Source organism: Entelurus aequoreus, linkage group LG21, assembly GCF_033978785.1.
Source record: "Entelurus aequoreus isolate RoL-2023_Sb linkage group LG21, RoL_Eaeq_v1.1, whole genome shotgun sequence".
In the NCBI taxonomy this organism is placed as follows: Eukaryota; Metazoa; Chordata; class Actinopteri; order Syngnathiformes; family Syngnathidae; genus Entelurus; species Entelurus aequoreus.
The window spans coordinates 25082560-25104558 of NC_084751.1; the positions used below are offsets into that span (position 1 = coordinate 25082560).

A 21999-nucleotide genomic window follows, 5' to 3' on the forward strand; every position below is an offset into this window, starting at 1 on the left:
ATTTCTCTGTACACATTTTGACCACGCCATCGTTCCTCAGGGGTCATATAGACCCCAGGATTGGAAAGCACTATAAGTCTTTGTGTGTTAGAGTGAGACACATGATCCAATTGACTTTTTTGTGCTCCCAAGTGATCTGAACACAGAGAATTCAATTGTGAGTTGATCTGACCATCATACACTGAATTATTGTTGGTTTAATATCGTTTGGCAGCCATTTTGACAGTTTTCCATAGATATTTCGGCACATTGCACCCCCCCCCACCAAATACCCCCCAGTGGGAAATTACTTATGTGTGCTCCTAAGTCCCCTGAACACAAAGAAACAAATAGTGAGTCAATCCAACCATCATAGACCGAGTTATTGCAGTTTGAATACTGTTAGGCTTGGTCTTGAATGTGACCAAAAGTGATTTTCGTAATTTCTGAACGTACAAATACATATAAACTCAGTTTTCCATATAAGTGTCACACAAGAAATGAAATGGAACAATCACTGTGAGTTTATCTGACTATTACATGCTGAACTAGTGTGGTTTGAGTAGCGTTTGGTGGCCATTTTAGCGTTTTTCTACCTCGAACATCCCAGTAGGAAACCATTTATTTGTGCTCCTAAGTCCCCTGAACACAGAAAAAAGCAGTGAGTAGATCTTTATTAGTAATTGATGCAGAAACCACTGAGATAAATGGTCTTGAAAATAAATTTATAATTTATACTCTGTCGGAATGGCGGGATGTCGGAACAGTTCAAACATTCCGTTCCCGCGCCGTGTGAGAACAGGAGGAGGGGAGGGGGGAGGAGCAAACATATAAAAGCACTCGCATAGCAGCCTTCTAAACCATTTCTCTGCTGCTGTCTCTGCTGCTGTTTGTGATATACTCTCTCTCTCTCTCTCTCTTGTTTTGAGTTTGATGATGCCAAACCACAAGACGTTCTCTGTCCAGGAGGTTTTGGATCAGGTTTTTAGTGAAGAGGTAGACATAGAGGAAAATGTGTCTGAAATCGAAGACAATGTTGTGGAAGACCCTGATTATGGGGCATCGTCCTCTGATGAGGATGAGACCCTTGATGCTGAAGTTCCTGTCAACACTGGAACACCAGCAGACATTTTCCTGTCCAAAAATGGAAAGTTGTCGTGGTCCCCTGCCCCACGTCAACGGCAGGGTAGACTTAGCGCTGGTAATGTCATCAAAATGGTTCCAGGCCCAACCCGATATGCGATTAGCCGTGTCCAAGACATAAAATCTGCATTTGAGCTCCTCATGACACCATCAATTGAGAACCATGTACTCTTGATGACCAATTTAGAGGGGAGTCGTGTGTTTGGGGACAGTTGGAAGCCGATCGATGCAATTGACTTGCAGGCATACATCGGGTTGCTCATTTTGGGGGGCGTGTACAAGTCCAAAGGCGAGGCAGCAGAAAGCCTGTGGAATAAAGAGACTGGAAGGGCCATCTTCCCAGCCACCATGTCTCTGAAGAAATTCCATATTATGTCTCGTGTCCTACGGTTCGATGACAGAGAGAAAAGACAGGGCCGGAGAGAACATGACAAGCTGGCAGCTATCCGGGATGTATGGGACAAGTGGGTTCAGCAACTGCCATTGCTTTACAACCCAGGCCCCCATGTGACTGTGGATGAATGTCTGGTGGCGTTTCGTGGCCGCTGTCCATTTAGACAGTACATCCCGAGTAAACCAGCCAAATACGGCATTAAAATATGGGCAGCATGTGATGCCCAGTCGAGCTATGCCTGGAATATGCAGGTCTACACCGGCAAAGCCCCTGGGGAAGCACCTGAAAAAAATCAGGGCATGAGGGTTGTCCTGGACATGGCTGAGGGACTGGAGGGGCACAATATAACGTGCGACAACTTCTTCACCTCCTATGCCCTTGGTGAAGAACTCGCAAAGCGGAAAGTCACCATGCTGGGGACAGTCCGCAAGAACAAGCCAGAGCTTCCCTCTGAGCTTGTTGCAATCAAGAACAGACAGGCTACATCCTCAGTGTTTGCCTTCACTGAGAACGCCACAGCTGTTTCGTATTGCCCCAAGAAAGGGAAGAACGTTGTGCTCATGAGTACGATGCACAAGGATGCCCAGCTCAGCACCAGGGAGGACAAGAAGCCACAAATGGTGTTGGACTACAATGCCACAAAGGGTGGTGTTGACAACCTGGATAAAGTCACAGGCACGTACAGCTGCCGACGCATGACTGCACGATGGCCCCTTGTTGTATTCTTCAACATCATCGATGTGAGTGCCTACAACGCTTTTGTGCTTTGGAGGGAGATCAGTGAAGGCTGGAACAGCGAAAAGCTGTACCGGAGGAGGCTGTTCCTGGAACAGCTGGGGTACGCGCTGGTGCAACCCCAAATTGCACGAAGAGTTGTCCTACCAAGAGCCTCAGCGGCTGCTGTGGTGATAGTGGAGGATGTTCAGAGGGAGGCACACACCTCCAATCCTCCAGTGGCCAGAGGGCAAAAACGAGGCAGGTGCCAGATCTGTTCCACTAGGAACGATAACAAGACAACTAATACATGTGGGGGATGTGGCAAATACATCTGCAAGGAGCACATCCGTTGTGGATCATGTGCCCAGTAGTGCTTTACCCTTTCTTGGAGAGTGGGGGATGAATATTGCCATTTTTCATTTGTTTTACATTTCTTGAGAGAGGTAGACTCTAGGCTACTTTTTGCAGTCTGTGAAAAAATAGGAGTGGCAGACTTTTACAGTATTTTAGTTTTTTTGAAATAAGACAATATTTTTGGTAAATAGCCTACTGTCTTGTTATTTTTTTCTTCAAATATGGACACTCCAAATGGCCGGCCAATGGTCAGATATTTGTTGTTGTTGAAAAAAAACAAAACAAAAAAAAAAAAAATACAAAATATAAAGAGTAATAAAAAAACTTCCCCCATTGAGGATTGCCACCTTATCCTGGTCAGAGGGTTTGTGCTTGACCCTTTCTTGGAGAGTGAGACGAATATTGTTATTTTCAAATGGACACTCCAAATGGCCAACGGTCAGATATTTGTTGTTGTTGAAAAAAAAAAAAAAGAAAAAAAAAAAAGTTATAAAAAACTTCCCCCTGGAGGATTGCCACCTTATCGTGGTCAGGGGGTTTGCGTGCTTCCATGACCCTAAGAGCTATAGCTGGTCTTAGGGTAGAAGCCTGACTAAGTGCAATCTAAATGGCAAAAAACAACAACAACAACAACACCATACAATTAATACAATTCGGTCACATTCAATGATGGCCGCCTAACAGTATTCAAACTGCGATAACTCGGTCTAAGATGGTTGGATTGACTCACAATTTGTTTCTTTGTGTTCAGGGGACCTAGGAGCACAAATAAGTGGTTTACCACTGGGAGGTTATCTGGGGGGGGGGGGCGTAGTGTGCCAAAAAATCAATAAAAAACGGTCAAATTTGACACCAAACGGTATTCAAACAACAATAATTCAGTGTATGATGGTCAGATCGACTCAGAGTTGACTTCTCTGTGTTCAGAAGACTTGGGAGCACAAAAAAGTCAATTGGATCATGTGTCTTACTCCCACACACAACAACTTATAGAGCTTTACATCTCTGGGGTCTATGTGACCCCTGAGGAACGATGGTGTAGGCAAAAATCGAGGTCAATAGGAGGGTTAAATAGATTCAATCTTGCACGTGGAAATTATAAGTGTGGGCTTTAGTTGATATAACACTCCCGTCAGGGGGTGCATTCTACGATAGGGGTGCATTATCCAGCACAACAGCCGCGCATGGACTTCATTTATAAGTAAAGGTAAGACCATAATAACGTTTTTTTTTAAATTAAATGTGCTTTTTTGTGTGCTACAGTTTATGTGTAAAGTTAAAGTTAAGTTAAAGTACCAATGATTGTCACACACACTAGGTGTAATGAAATTTGTCCTCTGCATTTGACCCATCCCCTTGTTCACCCCCTGGGAGGTGAGGGGAGCAGTGGGCAGCAGCGGCGCCGCGCCCGGGAATATTTTTTGGTGATTTAACCCCCAATTCCAACCCTTGATGCTAAGTGCCAAGCAGGGAAGAATGCTGGTATGAGCTTTTAAACACAACCCGTTAACTGCTGCCAATCAAATGGTTCATATGTTTGTAAATCTGACTGTGATGAAGTCAGTGCCTCACCAGCCATGAACCTCACCGCACGTCACTGATACATACATACACACACACACACACACACACACACACACACACACACACACACAAATACATATATATTTGTTTCTTTCTCTAAAATCTGAGAGATTCTTATTGAAATAAGAAAACTAGTATGATATTTCTACTATGTATATATATATATATATATATATATATATATATATATATATATATATATATTAGAGATGCGCGGTTTGCGGACACAACTGCGGAGTCCGCGGATAATCCGCGGGTCGGGCGGATGCGTGACGAAAAAAATTGATTTTAAATAGATTCGGGCGGGTGGCGGTTGAACCAATTCGGAAATATATATACATAGTTAAATGTTACCCACATACGAAAAACGAGCAGCACTCTTTGAAACAGGCAATTATTCATCAGGCACTGCTGCAGCTGTCATGCCAAATTTCTTCCCCCCTACAAAAACATCCCCCCCCCCGCCCCCCCCCCCCCCCCCCCCCCCCCATTTACTTCCGGGGCTACGTCCAATAAAGTCACAAAGTTGCCGGGGGTCCTTAACCGGCACGCGACTGTCCTGTTTCGCGCCTGTACAAAAAAAAACTATCGATTTCTTCAGATGTCAAAGACAAAGTATCCTTCCAGCGACGGGCAGTCAAAGCCGAAGTGCTATCGATCGCTGTCAATGACGTAAGAGGAAACATGACCACGGAAGTAAATGAGGGGGGGGAAGGTTTTTGTAGGGGGAAGAAATTTGGCGTGACACAGCACACCACAACACAACAGAAGAAGAAAATAATAAAAAGATAGCAAAACCGGCAGCAAACGTGGTACACGACAAACTAAAAAAGGGAATACTAAAGACCAGGGAAAAAAAATAATAGTCAACACTTTCTTAATGGAAATGACAATAATAATATAATAATGATAAATAATATTATCACGCATTAATATCTCTTAGCCTCTAATGCGTGGCCAAGAGATATTAATGCGTGGCACGCATTGAATGTCTCTGCTGCATTGGATCAGTCTCCTTTCTCCTTTCTAACCTCACTAACGCCTTGCATTGTCTATATTAGATATATAACAACGGGTGGGTGGCGGGCGGTTGTGGTTTTGATAAAATGTTAGTTCGGGTGGATGGCGGGTGGATGACGACTTTTGTGATGCGGTTGCGGATGAAATAATTGCCTATCCGCGCATCTCTAATATATATATACATACACACTGTAGTGTGACTATCAGAAAGTAATTAGTCATTGAGAGTGGAAAGCAGGGTTCTGTCTGACATGCTGGGTCCAAGGATGCAACATGAAGTCATTACTGCTGTTTTGAGGGTGATTTATTTTACCTTTGAGTAAAAATACAATACATTACATTCAGATGGTTTGTGGTCCTTTCGCGTTCTCTTTGCGATCAACAGAAGTAACGGCACCCAGGTTCACACTCTCTCCATACAAGCCAAAACAATTCACAGAGAGGTGCAGGTGTTAAATATTCAGCAATCAGCCCCACACACACACACATGTGACAACTATCCCAGGTGACAAGTGAGAAACAAATCCCTGCCTCTACATTCCGGCCCCTAATTATTATAACATAATAATTACTGAACAATAGTAGCAGCACGGAAATATTAAATGTAACGTACATCAAATCAAACAAGAACATTAGATTTTCCTTTTTTGCAGTTAAAACAATAGTTCATTTTCAATGTCCTTGAACGTGCAGGTTCTTCACATATATGAAAGTGTCATTAGGCCAGAGGTTCCAGAACTTTTAGAGCCTAGACAGAGTGTGGTCTGTGTCACAAGTAATATTCAAAGTCAAGTCTTGTCAACAAGTAATCCCATCAGATGTCCTCGGCTTCCTGAAGCAGACACATCTTAGTGACAGGCCTGTCCAGAAAGCTTGTCTTGGTCTTGATCTTGGCTTGTCGAACAAGTCCTCTTTTATCTTGAACAACCTTGACAACTTTCCCCATAATCCAAGAGTTGCGAGGTGCAGAGTTATCCACAACAAGCACAATGTCTCCTGGAACAAAATTGCGCTTGATCTTATTCCATTTTTGGCGCTCCTGAAGCTGCGGTAGGTATTCTTTTGTCCATCTTTTCCAGAACAGGTTGGACATATACTGAATTTGTTTCCATCTACGCACAGCGTAGAAGTCATCCTTTTGGAAAACACCAGGTGGAAAAGAAGGCTGACCCTTGAGGATGAGAAGATGGTTGGGAGTTAGAGCCTCTAGGTCAGGGGTCCCCAAACTTTTTGACCGGGGGGTCTTATTGGGTTAAAAAAAATTTGATATATATATATATATATATATATATATATATATATAAATACAATCTAAACTGTCTTTTCCTTAAACTGAACAAAAGTCATATGTCCAATGATGTTTAAAAACTCTACACTCGGAGTCTAATTTATGTTTCCACAACGATTTCGCCATTTTTTCCCCTCGTACACTAATTGACTGAAAGATCGCGCACTTGCCGCCTTTGTGGCGCAAGCGTGATGACGTCCCCTTACCGCTGGGAAAATGCATTTTTAGACAATATGATTTGTTTGAGCGGCTAGGAGACCCAATAACAAGCGGTAGAAAATGGATTGATGGATGGGCGAAAAAGGACAGATTAAAAAAAATGTATATATACCTTTTTTTTTTTTAGTCTGGACTACCCGCGGGCCGGATTTTGGACGCTGGCGTGCCTCATCTGCCTAGGAGACCCAGTAACAAGCGGTAGAGAATAGATTGTAGGATGGGCGAAAAAGGACATATTAAAAAAAATTATAATCAAAAAATAAATAAATACAATTTTTATTTACTTTTTAGCCAGGACTACTCGCGGGCCGGATTTTGGACGCTGGCGTGCCGTATCTGCCTAGGAGACTCAGTAACAAGTGGTGGAAAATGGATTGATGGATGGGTGAAAAAGAACAGATTAAAAAAATAATTTATTTATTTTTATTTTATTTTTTAAATTTTTTTTTTACTTGGTACTACCCGCGGGCCGGATTTTGGACGCTGGCGGGCCGTATCTGGCCTGCGTGCCGTAGTTTGGGGACCCCTGCTCTAGGTCATTAGGATCTGTGGATGCCTTTGTTATTGGTCTGCTATTGAGAATAGCTTCGATTTCGCACAGCACAGTGTGGAGGCCGTCTTCATCCAGAGTTTGTTCTCTTAAAGTGGAGTTAAGGACTTTCCTGATTCTAGCTACGACTACGATCTATGAACTTGTAAGATCAGGTCCCTGCAGCAGCTGTGTGTTCAGTGATGTACATTTGAATGACGCAGCATAATCAAACACCACTCTGATTTTCTTCTTATGCGGATGGTATACATCATGATGTGGAATATACCAGGTTTTGCCATGGTTACATGCCATACCTTCCACAGGCACTCTTTCAGCATAACCGCAGATAATGATGTTGTGCATGAACATGGTGTAGTCCGCATGGAATAAGGCATCCCTTTGGAACCTTCTTTTCAAATTCAAGGCACGTTGCTCTGCTAACTTGCGGTTATCAAGCATGCACATATTTCCCTTTTTTAAAGGCAAACCAATGGTGTAGTGACCATCCACCAGCTCAACAGAGCTTTTCACCATTTCCATAAACTGGCCATCTTTTCTTGATGGACCCAGTTGCTCTTCATGGCTGCGTTCAGGGAAGTCGAGTTGAAACTGCTGCTTCCACAGTTCATCCAATTTCACCACAGAGATGCGGTTAGCAGTGATGTTAGGTTGTTCCAAGTCTGCTTCACCAAACATTGGCCCGTTGACAGTCCATCCCAACATGGTCTGAACGGCGTACGGCCCTCCTTCTTCGCTTGGAATCACCTTTGTTGGCTCAAGAGCTGTTGTTACATTTAAGCCGATCAACAGTTCAATGTCTGCATCAATTTCAGGTAGGTGTACTCCATGCAAATATGGCCATCTGACCAGATCCTGCTCCCGTGGTATGTTGCTCCTGCACACAGGCATTTTCTTCTGTGTAAACATATCTGGCAAGTCACAGTAGAGATCACTTTCCAGACCGGCTACCTCCAGATCTGACACAATGCAACATCCTACAATCTTTTCTTGGTCCAAAGTGCATAAGAGAATTTTAGTTTCTCTTCCTGAAACATTCAACTTGCTCATCAGACTTGATGTACAAAAGGAGCCAGAGCTGCCTTGGTCCAGAAAGGCATATGTTTCCACGACTTGGTGACCCTTTTTGGACTTGACCTTTACTGGCACGACAGAGAGCTTACAGCCATGGTCACCGGCCCCAGTGAGACCACTACCTTGCACTGTTACCACAGAGCTGCCCACCGCTGTGTTTGTACCTGCTGCAACTGCTAGATCCTTCTCTTGCTCCTTGTTCTTTGGATGAATATGAAGCATGCTAGGGTGTTTAGCTCCACATGTTTTACATGACAGTCGCCTCCTGCAGTCCTTACTTATGTGCCCTATGCACAGACAGCCAAAGCAAACTCCATGTTCTTTCAAAAAAGTGATCTTGTCATCATGTGCCCTCTCTACCAATAGAGAGCACACCTCCAACGCATGTTCACCCTTGCAGTACAAGCAGGTCCTTTTGTCCAGTGGGGCTCCGACCTTTTTCACATGGGCCTTTCCATTAACTGATGTTACTGTAGTAGCAAAACTTCCTTGGTTTCGTGTGTGACGCTGATAGCCATCTTTGCTACCATTTTTGATTTGCATTGTCTTTGGAGTATCCTGTATATTTCCAAATATAGGGTCTGCTGCAATTTTTACCTGACGTTCAATAAAACTGACAATGTCAGGGAAAGTAGCTCTTCGAGAACGGGTCTCTTGAATATCACAAGCTACCGTCCTCCATTGGTCTCTCAGCTTATACGGTAACTTCTTGATCACCATCAGCATGTTCGCAGGCATGCTAAGCTCAGACATGTACTGTATGTCATCCATCGCATTACAACATCCTCTTAAGAAGAGACCATATGCTTGAAGAGATTTTGCATCCTCTGCTTTAACCAAAGGCCATGATAGTGCTTTGTCCAAATAAGCTGAAGCAATCTTTTGCTCATTCCCAAAATGCTCTTCCAATAAAGCCTTAGCCCTTTGATATGCTCTGTCTGGAGGCATTCGCTGACAGCTTTGAACAAGCTCATGTGGTTGTCCCCTTGTGTATTGTGCCAGGAAGTGCAAGCAGTCTCCAGCGTCACCTATCCTTTCTTAAACATTGTGCTCAAAAGATCTCATAAAGGCATGATATTGAAGAGGATCTCCATCAAACACCTGGGTCTCTCTCCTTGGCAAATGAGAGATGTTCTGTGGTCGCGCCAGTAGAGCAGAAATTTAATTTTTGGATAGCAAATTGTTGTTGTCATTAATGACTGGCATCTGAACATGTGAATTTGTTGTAAATTGAGAAGCTGGAGCATTACTGTTCACATTAGTAGCCATTGGGAGTCCAGGCAGCCTTTGCTGGACTATTTGAGATATCTCCACTGAGCTGCATGAGACGCTTTAAGGATCTCAGAGACCCTGTTAGCCACAAATGTTCTAAATCAGGTGGTCTCATTCTTGATGTACTTTAGCACTGAGGTGCTATCAGTCCAAAAGACAGAGTCAAGCAATGGCATCTGCAGCTCCCTTCTCCACAATGTGTCTGTACGTGATGCAACTACCGCTGCTGTTAGCTCCAGCCTGGGAATGGTAATTGGTTTTAAGGGAACCACCGTAGACTTTCCCATGACAAGGGTGCTGCACAGGTTTCCATTGGCATTGCACAACAGTAGGTAGGTAGCTGTTCCATAACCCACCTCACTTGCATCTGAAAAATGATGCAATTGGGCAGAAGCTACAGTTCCAAAGTCCACAGGCTTGAAACATCTTCTGACCTTGAAATCCTCCAGTAGATGGAGCTCCTTCATCCAATTTGTCCACTCCTGTGAAATGGGTTCAGCTACAAGATCATCCCGCCCGAAGCCTCTCCTACACAGATCCTGCAGGGTTAGTTTGGCCTTCAGCACCACTGGCGCAAGCACTCCAAGTGGATCGTAAATGGAACTGACCACAGATAAGATCCCTCTACGGGTCAAAGGTCGATCTTGGATTGAAATCCTGAACTTGAATGCATCCGATTGCACACACCACTGCACTCCCAAAACTCTCTCAACAGGAAGTGTCATGATCCAGATCCATCTCCTGTACATCCACTGCCCTCTGCTCTTCAGGAATTGCAGCCAACACGTTTCGACTGTTACTTATCCACTTCTTTAGCTGAAAGCCACCTCTGGCACAAATGGCTTGAAGATTGTGACAGAGAGCAACAGCCTCAGACTCAGAGGGCACAGAAACAAGACAGTCATCTACATAAAAGCTGTGCATAATGGTGTCCAACACCTGCTGACTGTAGGAGTTGCTGTTATCCTCCGCACACTTTCGCAGAGCAAAGTTTGCACAGCTTGGTGACGAGGTTGCCTCAAAGAGATGCACACACATCCTGTACTCCTCCATAGGTTGCGAGAAATCCCCACCTGGCCAACAGAGAAACCTCAGCAAGTCACAGTCTTCAGCTGGCACACGCACTTGGTGATACATGGCCTCAATATCTGCCATCAAAACGATGGGTTCTTTCCTGAATCTGGCTTTGTTAAATGAGACTTAGATGTACTTTGACTGTCATACTGTCATGGCCACCAGGCACAAATGAATCAGTCTCAGCATTAAGAGCAGCATGTGGTCCTTTGGCCATATAAGATTCCATTCCATCTGATTTTTTATATCTGGTGCCTTTCACACTGCTTCCTGAGACTCTTAGGACCTCCATCCGAGCCTGAGCAGCTGCTATTTCCACTTCAAGCTCAAATCTCTCTTTCCTTTTCCTTATTTCCTCCTCTTGCTGATCCAGCTCTTGCTTTTGTTTGAGCAATTTTTGACGAGCGAGAAGAGCAGCCATTTCAGCCTCCGCTTTGACACGTGAAGAGGAAGTAGAGGAGTTTGAAGTTCTTGAAGTCCCAGTTTTTGATCCATGATTGTTGCTTCTGGCTCGGATGGAGGTTGTTGTTGTTGACAATGTAGTGTGACTATCAGAAAGTAATTAGTCATTGAGAGTGGAAAGCAGGGTTCTGTCTGACACGCTGGGTCCAAGGATGCAACATGAAGTCATTACTGCTGTTTTGAGGGTGATTTATTTTCCCTTTGATTAAAAATACAATACATTACATTCAGATGGTTTGTGGTCCCTTTGTGGTACTTCTGCTGTCCTTTTGCGTTCTCTTTGTGATCCCTTTGCGATCAACAGAAGTAACGGCACCCAGGTTCACACTCCCCATACAAGCCAAAACAATTCACAAAGAGGTGCAGGTGTTAAATATTCAGCAATCATCCCCACACACACACATGTAGCCACACCCACTATCCCAGGTGACAAGTGAGAAACAAATCCCTGCCTCTACACACATATTTTTTTATATATATCCATCCATCTATTTATTTTGCTTATCCGAGGTCTGGTCTCTGGGCCAGCAGCCTAAGCAGAGAAGCTCAGACTTCCCTTTCCCCAGCCACTTTGTCCAGCTCCTCGCAAGGCGTTCCTAGGCTAGCTGGGAGACATAGTCCCCCCAATGTATCCTGGGTCTTCTTTGTGGCTTCCTGCCAGTCAGAGGTGCCCTAGGGGGCATCCTGACCCGATGCCCAAACCACCTTTTCTGGCTCTTCTCGATATTTTATTTTTATTTGTATTATTAACAATTTGATTATGACTAACAAATATTACATACCGGTATTTGAAATCAAGGTAAAATACATAATTTTTCTTTTTTGCTAGCTTTGCTTTTTTTTGCATCTTTTTTGACTAGTTCACTTTATGTAAGAACAATTTGTTTAACTGAAGTAATATCCTCCACACTGGACTATTTTGCATTAATTTTAAGGGCGCTGCGGTTCTCAGCAGGATGTAGCACAAATGTTAGTTTTATTTACAATAATGTAAGGTTGTCTTCATTGTATGTTTTTCAATCCAAACAAATCCAATTATTATTAAATATCTAAAATCAAAGATTTGACTGAGACATTTTTTTCTTACAATTCTTATATAATGACAGCTGGCTACATCCAATTAATCATGGCCTCAGAATCCTCTCCCAACATTAATCTTTAGCAATCGATTCTGTTAGGACAGGGGTCGGCAACCTTTACCACTCAAAGAGCCATTTTGGCAAGTTTCACAAATTAAAGAAAGTAATGGGAGCCACAAAAAAAATTTTAAAATTTAAAATGAAAAACACCGCATACAAAGCTTACATGCTTTGTGCTATGTTAACCAGGGGTCTCCGACACACGCACCGGCACGCACTTTAATGTGGAATTTTGATGTTAGTGCAGCCCGCGAGTTTTGAATGAATGTCGCTTGATAGCGTCATACTTGCCAACCCTGTCATTATTCCCGGGAGACTCCCGAACATCAGAGCGTGATGACACTGCATTTGACGCCCTCTACAGTCTGCCCTAACAGTGTACCTGCTCGACCACAAGTGGAATGCAGCTTTAGCTTGCTCACGTAAGAGACAGCAGGGCTACTAACTCAGCAGCCACACATCTTACACTGACGGTACCAATACCCAGAATCCCATGCAGCCCTAACTCTTCCGCTCAACCAACGCACGGAGAGGGGGGGGGGGGTTGATGTGTGGGGGGATTTGGTGGTAGCGGGGGTGTATAATGTAGACCGGAAGAGTTAGGGCTGCATGGGATTCTGGGTAATGGTTGTGTTGTGTTTATGTTGTGTTACGGTGGGATGTTCTCCAGAAATGTGTTTTTCATTCTTTTTTGGTGTGGGTTCACAGTGTGGCGCATATTTGTAACGTAACAATGTTAAAGCTGTTTGATACGGCTACCGTCAGTGTAAGCTGTGTGGCTGATGAGTAAGTATGCTTTGCTGTCTCCTGTGTGTGCAAGTAATGACAACATGCAACATGTGGCTGGACTGGCACGCTGTATGTAAATGCTATAGTGGACAATTACTGCAGTGCAATTAGGGCACACCCTTTATTTAGTAATTAGAGTGTAAATAGGATTATTTTTTCCCTGGGAGTAATCTATGAGGGACACTGAGATCCATAAATCTCCTGGGAAAATCGGGGGGGTCGGCATGTATGTAGCTGAGCCGCATCAGAGTGGTCAAGGAGCCGCATGCGGCTCTGGAGCCGCGGGTTGCCGACCCCTGTGTTAGGACATCTACTGGTTACAAATGAGCAGACACAAAGTCTGATAACGTGTATCATGTTCAGCAGAAGGCTTTTTTAAAGGCCTACTGAAATGAATTTGTTTTATTTAAACGGGGATAGCAGATCCATTCTATGTGTCATACTTGATCATTTCGCGATATTGCCATATTTTTGCTGAAAGGATTTAGTATAGAACGACGATAAATTTCGCAACTTTTGGTCTCTGATAAAAAAAAAGCCTTGCCCCTACCGGAAGTAGCGTGACGTCACCGGAGGAAGGGCTGCTCACATTTCCCCATTGTTTACACCAGCAACGAGAGCGATTCGGACCGAGAAAGCGACGATTACCCCATTAATTTGAGCGAGAATGAAAGATTCGTGGATGAGAAACATAAAAGTGAAGGACTAGCGTGCAGTGCAGGACGTATCTTTTTTCGCTCTGACCGTAACTTAGGTACAAGGGTTCATTGGATTCCACACTCTCTCCTTTTTCTATTGTGGATCAAGAATTTGTATTTTAAACCACCTCGGATACTATATCCTCTTGAAAATGAGAGTCGAGAACGCGAAATGGACATTCACAGTGACTTTTATCTCCACGACAATACATCGGTGAAGCACTTTAGCTACTGAGCTAACGTGATAGCATCGGGCTTAACTGCATATAGAAACAAATAAGTCCCTGACTGGAAGGATAGACAGAAGATCAACAATACTACCGAACTCTGGACATGTAACTACACGGTTAATGCTTTCCAGCTTGGCGAAGCTTAGCAATGCTGTTGCTAACGACGCCATTGAAGCTAACTTAGCTCCGGAACCTCGACAGAGCTATGCTAAAAACATTAGCTCTGCACCTACGCCAGCTCTCATCTGCTCATCACGACCCGTGCTCACCTGCGTTCCAGCGATTGACGGTACGACGAAGGACTTCACCCGATCACCGATGCAGTCGGCGGCCTGGAGACGGAGGAAATCAAGGTGAGGTCGTTCGGCTAGCGCATCTGCTATCCTCAAAGTCCTCCTGGTTGTTTTGCTGTAGTCCGCCGCTAATACACCGATCCCACCTACAACTTTCTTCTTTGCAGTCTCCATTGTTCATTAAACAAATTGCAAAAGATTCACCAACACAGATGTCCAGAATACTGTGGAATTTCGAGATGAAAACAGAGCTTTTTGTATCGGATTCAATGGGCTCCGAATACTTCCGCTTCAACAGTTGATGTCACGCGCAAACGTCATCATATCGAAACGTTTTCAGCCGGAAGTTTGCCGGGAAATTTAAAATTGCACTTTATAAGTTAACCCGGCCGTATTGGCATGTGTTGCAATTTTAAGATTTCATCATTGATATATGAACTATCAGACTGCGTGGTCGGTAGTAGTGGGTTTCAGTAGGCCTTTAAAGTATTTTTTTGTTTGTTGTTTTTTTCAGGAAAACCTGCCAGCGACCACGTTAATGTCACTAAGTTACCATAGCAACTGACTCTAAATTTGACTTTTTTTTTGGAACAGAATTTACCTCATCTCCTATTTTTATATACTCATAGTTTTCACTTAACCTGTTTTCTGGAGTACCCCCTGCTAAAGTTAAAGGCCAGGATGGGTCAAATGCAGAGAGTAATTTCACCACACCTAGTGTGTGTGTGTGACTATCAGTGGTACTTTTTATAGGTAATAATTTAATGTCAAGTTATAATTAAATAGCCCTTATATGTCAAAAGGCATGTTCTTTTCGAGTACCTCTATAACTGATAACAGTAGTTCAGCCGGGATATGCTCGTTTTAAAATTAGACTTACAGCCCCAAAATCTTATTGTTTTAATTTTGATGTCCCGGTTTGGGGGCCCGGTTGCCGGTGGGGCGGGGGCGGTCTTCCCGTCCGGTTGCGGGGGGTCTCCGGGCCCCTCGGGCGGGGCGTCCCGCCTTTCTGCCCGTGTGGGGTGTGGTCTCTCGCTGGCTAGGGGTCTGGTTGTCCCCTGCTTTTCTCGTGCCTTGTCCTCTGCCGGGTGCGTCTGTCTGCGGCCTGTTGCTGGCCCTTGTGGGCGGCACGGTGGGCCGGGCTCTGGGGTTCCTGTCGCTGTCCGGCTTGGCTGCGTGGGGGCGGTGGTCCCTGGTTCCCTGGGCACCACACCTACTGTTTGTGGGTTGGGCTCTCGGGGAGGCTGGGGCCGTACTCTGGCTCCCACACACACTGGGAGTCAAATGTATTGTACATACAAATTCACATATACTCACATACATACATACACACATACATAGGTACCTACGCTCCCACATACATATACAAATACAGTACATATTTACACACTCAAAGTTCGTACATCCACACGCAAATTCATTATACACACATACACATGCTGTACATATACATTCACTGTACAAACATACATATACACATACTGTACATATACACTCACTGTACAAACACATATACACATACTGTACATATACATTCACTGTACAAACACATACTGTATACACATACTGTACATATACATTCACTGTACAAATACACATACTATACATATACATTCACTGTACAAACACACATATACACATACTGTACATATACATTCACTGTACAAACACAGATATGCACATACTGTACATATGCACACATACACTCATGCACATAATCACGTTTCATCAAACAAATATTAATGTTGTTGCCCTAGGGTAAACTGGGTATAACACATGGCACTCTGACAAAGCTTAACCTATTGTTACTATAACAATCTACAAGGTTCATGTAGGTTGCTTCTCTTTCTTCCCCTCCATTTTTCTGCATTCTTTCGTATCTCAAGTTATCATTACATATATGTATTGTTGCATTTGAACAACTGTATTGTTGATAATAAAGGTAAAGTATTGGTATTGTTCATTATCCATAGCGCTATTTCTATTGGTATTTGTATTGCTCCATTTTTTGTGTAATAATGCTCATTGTCATTTCTGTATTATTTTTTATTTTCGCTAACTGCTTATTTGCTATTACTTTTACCATCATATTTGTACATGTCGTATTTGCTGATGTTGCTCTATTGTTGTTGTTGTGTTTGTTGTTGTTTTTGTCTCTCTGTCTAATCCCCCTCTTGTCCCCACAATTCCCCCCTCTGTCTTCCTTTTATTCTCCTTCTATCCCCTCCTGCTCCGGCCCGGCATATAAATACATTTAATAAAGTCAAATACAAATAAGGCAACAACAGAAGTATCCTACACTTCTCTTTTGTAAAGATAATCTGAACAGCCGATATGGGCATCTACATCGACTATATGATTTGCCTGAGAAGCTGGACAGGACAAAAAGAAAAAGGAAAAAAATATTGATGTCCCGCCCTCCACCGTTTGACCAATTAGAAAGTCTGTGAGTGTGTCACGTCCAGGTTTCCAGTTACGCACCGCCCTCTTCGTCTAGCTACTGCCACTGGTAAAGTTACTAAACATGTCAGACCTTAGTAAATCTAGAAGGCGTCATTACGATTCTCAACTTATTCATGACAAAGCCAGGAACAAAACAGGGATTTGTATCGGGGATGCCTTTGAAAGATGGAGACAATTGAAGGCGGAGAAGATTTTTTGAATCTGACGCCAAACTTGGTAATTTCCTCCTTGATAGGTAAGTAAGGCATTTACGTTTTCTTATTACTTGTAATAAATGGAAATTGACATTTCGTATGTAAACTATATTGTCCAATACAGTCTATGATCTTGTCTAACAAAGCTAGTATGTTCGTGCAACGAATGCTTAGTGTGATGGTGCTTAGCTCCTAGTGTGCTTAGCATGCTAGCCCGGTCAATGACACATCGACATGTAGACTAACGGGGGAAATATATGCCTGTTAGCCTGTATGTCGATGTGTATTCGAACTGACAGGGCGAAATATATTTTTGACAAATAAAACCTTTGTGGAAATGGGTAATGTCAGTGCCTATTTCGTTCTCAATATGCTGATATATTGAGGAAATGGCTTCCAACATTAGCACGACTGTCATGGCTATGTGCAACGTATGGAGACAGCTAAATCACATGATAATATAATTCCTCATTCGTGTTTGCATATTGTGGACTATATGTACCAAGTTATGTGGTAATCTGAAACGTTTGAAACAATAGCCTGTCGGCATGCCTTTGGTAAAATGTCTCTTTAGTTTTAGGCGTACATTAGGCGGCTAAGCATGCTCTACTCGTCAGCGTTGGTTGTATGTTTTAGTCTTTGTTTTCTGATAGTACTGACAATAACCATATGATTGCCATTTGTTGTGATATTCTATGCAGGCATGACGTACTTCCTGAAAATAGCCTCATTCTGTGTAAAATGTGTTGGTTAGAGGTTTTTTTTTGACAAAATGCTATGCTCTATTCAGCTATTATGGTCCCAGCACCTCAACCCCCTAGTAAGAGGCAGTGGAAGTGATTGACCGTGATTGCAGTACCATTTCTGGCCAGATTATTACATATGGCTCCTTTTTAAAGTAAAAAAATAAATACAAATCTTTAAACAATTTTCTAATAGTTATTGTATTGCAACGTAGTAGATCATGCATGTGCATTAATGTTAAAAGCCATTTTCGCTTAATTTGAGATGTATTGTAATCCATTCTTGAACTCACTTATTGATGTCCTCCATTTTTTTGCATAAATACACAAAAGAAATGGCATCATGGTGGATGTCACCATACTTAACTAAAAGGTAATCCTTCAAAAAGTACATGATCCTTATTAGATACCATGTTCAACAAACTTTATGTAAAACATATTATTCAGAATCCACAAGATTGAAAAGTTGTGGCTATAATGTTCCCATTTTAAAATGTCCAAATACAAACTTTCCATATTTTCCTACTCGTGTGCAGAGACCTCCACCAGGCGAAACGCCTCCATGAACTCGTTGATGTCGATGACCCCGTCCTTGTTGAAGTCAATGCTGTGAGCCAAGTCCCCCAAGGCCTTGTCACTGATTTCCTTCTTGAGGTGTGAGCTTAACAGTTTCCAGGTTTGACGAAATTCCTCAAGCGAGATTAGACCTGGAAGGGAGAGCAAAGAAGAGGTTGTTAAATGTAGGAACAACAACAAGGAGGGGTGGTTACAGAGAATCCTACATACCTGAGTGGTCGGTATCTATGATCCGGAAGATGGTTTCAAGGTTTGAATGGTTCTTGTACATGATCTCTAGGATGCTGGTGTCTGAGATCTGTCACAAAAACAAGGACATCCTTTGCTTGTAAACAAACTGATCAAGTGGATAAGAATTGTTTATTCAAGGTAAGATAAGGAAGAGACACCTGCAGATGAGGCTCTGTGAGTGAAAGCTCCCTTATCCACTGCTGGTAGTCCACCATGCCCTGCTCGGTGATGCTCACAAGCTGAGGACGCAGGACCCTCCAGGGTACACCCAGCTTCAGCACACTCTCTGTGGCACTGGCCCAGTCCCGTGCTGAGATCAACCCTGCCAATGACAAAGAGCTGCTAGTGTGGGATGATGCTGCAACTAGCTGGTGTTGAACTAGTGTGCTACAGTTGTTCAGAAGCAAACCGTCTTTGTGCATGATTGCAGTTTAGTACCTGTGTTGTTTGGGTCAAACTCCTGGAAGACACTGGTGAGATCCGACTTATGGACAAACAGTTGTTCCCTCAGAGCTTGTAGGGCCGACCTCTCCGTCCATCCGACACTAACAGGAGACAAGACATTAGTGGATTAAACACAGTAGTTGGTGGTTGAGGATCCGTTGCAAAGACCTGCAGAAATTACGGACTATTTGGGTTGGAAATGTCAGATTTTTTTTCCTTAAGCACTACTGGTGTGTCCTTGAGCAAGGTACTGAATCCCTAACTGCTCAGTTGATTTGACGCTCAGCTTGACACTTGTGAGACATCACAAACAGATCACAACTTTTCTCCCTGTCACTCACACACACACACACCAGCTGTGATACGACGACTAGACTATATTATTCTTATATTACTTATACAGTATTCAGGTCAATATATTATTAGTCCATCAAACCTTTGTCGCAGGGTTAGCTCCCTGCAAGTCTTGCTGGCTTGATACTGAACAAGGTGAGGGTTCAGGTCGGGGCCCATCCGGATGTAGGCTCCTCTGTTGCTGCCTACTTCATAGTAGTTGGAAGCTGAGAATAAAGTAAGCACCTGCATGGAGGAGAATGCACCTGTGAACTATGGTCTAAGTCAGGTGTTTACAATCTTCTTCCACTATAGGCCGCATAATGAAAAATCTAAATATGCGGGGGGCTTTTTTGATATATTTATTTTTCAAAAGCCAATACTATATATAGATTTTAAAAAAGAAAAAAACACCCTGCATGTCATTTTGCAGGATGAATAACGGACAGATAATTATCACGCCGATGTGAGGAGTCACGTCACACCGATAAATTCGGTAACATTGAAAAATAGCTCGTATAACGTTAAAAAAAAAACGCTCCAATTTAGCATATTACCCGCTGTAGGTGGGTTGCTCCTTTTCTCCTACTTGTGTCGTAAAGTTCCCGTGAGCTCATTAATAACAAACGTGACATTGATCGTTTTGGGACTTTTTACACTGTTTCACAGGGAAAAAAATTTGCGTGCTGTTTGCACCGAATGTTTGACAAACATTCCGCGAGGAAGGGGAAAAAAAGCATCGCGCACCAACACATCAAACCTTATCAACCACCTGAAATGCATGAAGACAATGGTGTGCGCAAACTAAATTAAAATCTACATTTAAATAGTAGTATAAAATAATAAAATCGGTAACGTTCTTGAAAAGGAGAAAGTTATGTGTATTGGTTTGGGGTAAAAAAATACATTGTGCGTGCGGAGTTTTTCAAAGTTAAAGTTAAAAGTCAAAGTCCCAACCATAGTCACACACACACTAGGTGTGGTGAAATTATCCTCTGCATTTGACCCATCCCCATGTTCACCCCCTGGGAGGTGAGGGGAGCAGTGAGCAGCAGCGGTGGCCGCACTTGGGAATCATTTTAGTGAATTAACCCCCAATTCCAACCCTTGATGCTGAGTGCCAAGCAAGGAGGCAATGGGTCCCATTTTTATAGTCTTTGGTATGACTCGGCCAGGGTTTGAACTCACAACCTTCCAGTCTCAGGGTGGACACTCTAACCACAAGGCCACTGACCACTTTAGCATCAACATTTCAACTTCTCTCCCCTGTTACTTTACACCTTTTTGTAATAATATTTTCAGAATGTACAGAGGGCTATTAAAATATTAGCTGCAAACCACACTTTGAAGACGCCGGGTCTAAGAATGGGTAGTCGACTTGCTTTCATGACACACTCTCACCTTCCTGTCATGGCAGAATTCGTAGCCGTCCTGTTTGCACTCGTGCGAGCGGATGAGAAGCTGCAAGTTGTGTCGTCCCAGAACATCTTCAGTAACATCCGGGCCCCAGCAGCAGCCTCCGCCTCGCACCTCATTAGGGATGCATCCATTCTGAGGAATCGGGTCGCTCCACAGCATGTCCACCACCTGTGTTCGATCCCATTAGTGACGCACTGAACTGCAAACAAGTGGAAAATAGTGGAACTTGTTCTTACTTGTTTCCACTCATGGTCATCGCTCCCTGTGTCCCGGGAGTCAGATTTATTTATGTCTCCATAAGACTGGTCAAAACCGGCCTGTCTCCGTCTTTTTTTCAGCTCTTTTTCCAGTGAGCAGTGCAGTCGGTCGCCCCGAGGAGGATTTTGAAGTGAGCGCCGTGAAATGTCGTGCCTATGAGCTGGACTTGATCTCTCCTGAGTCAGGGAAAATACACGACGTCGACTTTCTGCCGGTTCCTCGTCCCGGTTGTCCTCTGTCGTATGAAACCCTCGCTCTGGAGGCCTCAGGGTCGAGACATACTGGCCAAATTCCAAAAAAATAATGCTTAATAGATCAGGACCTGTTGTTTGCTGATGGGTATTGGACTTTCTTACTTTATGTCTGTCCAGTCTGGCTATTACATTGAGGTCGGTGCAGTCAGAGATCCCTCCATGCACTATGAGCACCTTGTGATCCACTATAGTTGCTAAAGGCAGCCAGCTGAAGATCTTCTGCACAAGCTTTAAGATCTTTTTTCCATGCAACTGCACAACAATCCATAGGACAGTGCTTCAAAAGAAGGCTTTGGTGTACAGAAGAAACGGATCAAGGTGGACGCTGCGTTTTGTCGAAATCTAGTGACTGCATGGTGTTTACTGTCTTCCTGGTTTGGATCACGACTATGCCAAATCTATCAGGGTGGTTTTCACTTCCTCAGGGACTTAAGCACCATGGGCCAAGGATAAATCTGTTAAATTTTGCAGCATTTATTTTTTTATCATTGACCTTGTTCGCTACTCCCTTCTTAGTCAGTCTGGCTTATGTACGGTAAATCAGACCTTCACTCGCACACAAGCCAGTTACCGGTAATTCTAAAGACAATACATTCAAGTTGTAGGTCTGGACATTAAGGCCTCCTACCCTACTCTTCAGAAAATGAGCAAAAATATCACAATCCCCAATCTTGATTTGCGTGAATATTTTAGTGTACAATAGAGCATAAAGCAACAAAATGATAAAGACCTACCCTGTATTTCCCCAGAACTTCTTTGGTGAACCCATATCTGGAAGACCACACACCAAATGACATCTACATTT

General features: G+C 43.4%; 2 protein-coding genes across 8 annotated transcripts in view; one reads left to right on the forward strand and one right to left on the reverse strand.

Moving 5' to 3' along the window:
* The first annotated feature begins 305 nt into the window (after positions 1-305).
* LOC133638546 (piggyBac transposable element-derived protein 4-like) lies at positions 306-2895 on the forward strand. The gene has a single exon (XM_062031261.1). It carries the CDS (start codon positions 913-915, stop codon positions 2602-2604), a length of 1692 nt encoding a protein of 563 aa, XP_061887245.1. The 5' UTR covers positions 306-912; the 3' UTR covers positions 2605-2895.
* Positions 2896-4676: 1781 nt separating this feature from the next.
* Positions 4677-21999, reverse strand: part of LOC133638545 (serine/threonine-protein phosphatase with EF-hands 2-like) — a 29177-nt gene continuing 11854 nt past the window's right edge. For 5 of the 7 annotated variants that reach the window (XM_062031255.1, XM_062031253.1, XM_062031256.1 and 2 more), the window contains 10 exons: positions 21929-21965; positions 20919-21446; positions 20665-20850; positions 19367-19509; positions 18925-19031; positions 18645-18808; positions 18466-18553; positions 18206-18386; positions 15160-15432; positions 4677-6362 (listed from right to left, as the gene is read on the reverse strand). In XM_062031255.1, coding sequence (XP_061887239.1) covers positions 15180-15432; positions 18206-18386; positions 18466-18553; positions 18645-18808; positions 18925-19031; positions 19367-19509; positions 20665-20850; positions 20919-21446; positions 21929-21965 — 1687 coding nt within the window. In that variant the 3' untranslated portion in view covers positions 4677-6362; positions 15160-15179. Of the gene's footprint in view, positions 6363-14255; positions 14319-15159; positions 15433-18205; positions 18387-18465; positions 18554-18644; positions 18809-18924; positions 19032-19366; positions 19510-20664; positions 20851-20918; positions 21447-21928; positions 21966-21999 lie in introns of all 7 variants that reach the window. The other 2 variants (XM_062031257.1, XM_062031258.1) reach the window with 2 other exon arrangements.